The sequence below is a fragment of the Eimeria necatrix genome, genomic scaffold (genome assembly GCF_000499385.1).
Source record: "Eimeria necatrix Houghton genomic scaffold, Enh_scaff857, whole genome shotgun sequence".
Taxonomy (NCBI): domain Eukaryota; phylum Apicomplexa; class Conoidasida; order Eucoccidiorida; family Eimeriidae; genus Eimeria; species Eimeria necatrix.
The window spans coordinates 478-1,801 of NW_013654663.1; the positions used below are offsets into that span (position 1 = coordinate 478).

The 1,324-nt window shown below is 47.2% G+C and overlaps 1 protein-coding gene across 1 annotated transcript; it reads right to left on the bottom strand.

Annotated features, from left to right (window-relative positions):
- Nucleotides 1-601: 601 nt before the first annotated feature.
- Nucleotides 602-988, bottom strand: ENH_00079750 (hypothetical protein; the record flags this gene model as incomplete). The annotated part of the gene is made up of 1 exon (XM_013583235.1): nucleotides 602-988. The coding sequence occupies one exon, from the start codon at nucleotides 986-988 to the stop codon at nucleotides 602-604; it is 387 nt and encodes a 128-aa protein (XP_013438689.1).
- Nucleotides 989-1,324: the final 336 nt, after the last annotated feature.

The following is a 1,324-nucleotide window of genomic DNA, read 5'->3' on the forward strand; positions in this document are numbered from 1 at the left end:
GCTCTGCATGGACAACGGCAGCGTGACAGATCAGAATATGAAGGCACCATTTATTTTAGTAACTTGAAAATCTTTGCACATTTCGGTGGTTGGAGTTCCAGAAATGCAGGTCAGAGTCAAAGCGTGGGCGTCCCCATGAGTTCGACCACATCAGTATAGGCATTAAATAGCTATGTAGCATATTGCCCATGTCGCTCGGCAAACTGGTTATGATTATTGCCTCAGTGTGCGTGAAAAGAAGGCCTATGGGGGCTTTTTGTATCCTTAAGTACCTTCTGAAAGTTGCTGTATTGACATTCTTGACGCCACAGGACCTGCACGATAAGTAGCCTGCACTTGCAAGAAAATCAGTTCGTGGGTGCCAGATGACGAAGGACTTCAGGCGCACAATTATACGCGAATTTACTCCCACGAATCGGTTGCATCATCTTGCAAGATACCCGTCATTGGGAAAGATAAATAGACAGATGGCTGCGTAGATTTGCGACGTAGTCAAGGCAAAGTGGATCCGCTAATAACTCAAACTAGCAACGCTCATTGTGCGTCAAACGAAAAACTTAGGAATAGCGTTGTCTTCTGCCCTGGAGAAGCTGCACTGGAATTAAGAAAGGGCACAAAGCACGAGTAGAAGTTCCACGGAAAATGCTAGAGACTTCAATTTCGGATTGCACTGACCTGTGTAAGGCAATTTCTCCTCAGCTGCAAGAACAGAGTACACACAGTGTAACGGGTGCACCAGTGTGCTATGAAAAGCTACGCACCCAAGCAGAAAGACAGAGCGACCAACCATCCCTTCCCACATGCGAAGAACTGCTCCAACGCTTATGATTATCTCATCAGACACGATTATGCATGCTGCCGAGGAAACCAAAGTCTCGAATGGTGATGATAAGTTGTGTCCTATATCTAGATCGCACACAGCCGCGCCATGTACTCGCAACAAAAAGAAGGCATCACTCAAAAAGCGTGCCGCCACCGTTATGGACATGGATTAAGGTGTGGCTGAAAGCTTACCTTGCGGCGCGGGATCGGGGTCTGGGGGAAAACAAGAGCAAGGAAAAACAAGCACACCATAAGAACAGGCATTTTGCTCAGTGAGCTACATGTGCAACGGTAGGCAATAGCTTCCGCTCGCACGACTTGTGGAAGGTTATAGCTTGCGAATTCCATACGCGTTCCCGTGGGAACTCTTAAATGCAAAAGTGCTAGAGCATACTGGGGTAGACAATTGCGAGCATTCGTCTAGAGCCAACTTTATGCCCTCAAGAATTAGCAATTGCTACTAGCCCGAAGAATGAAACACAGGTGTTCGGGAGAAAGCTGC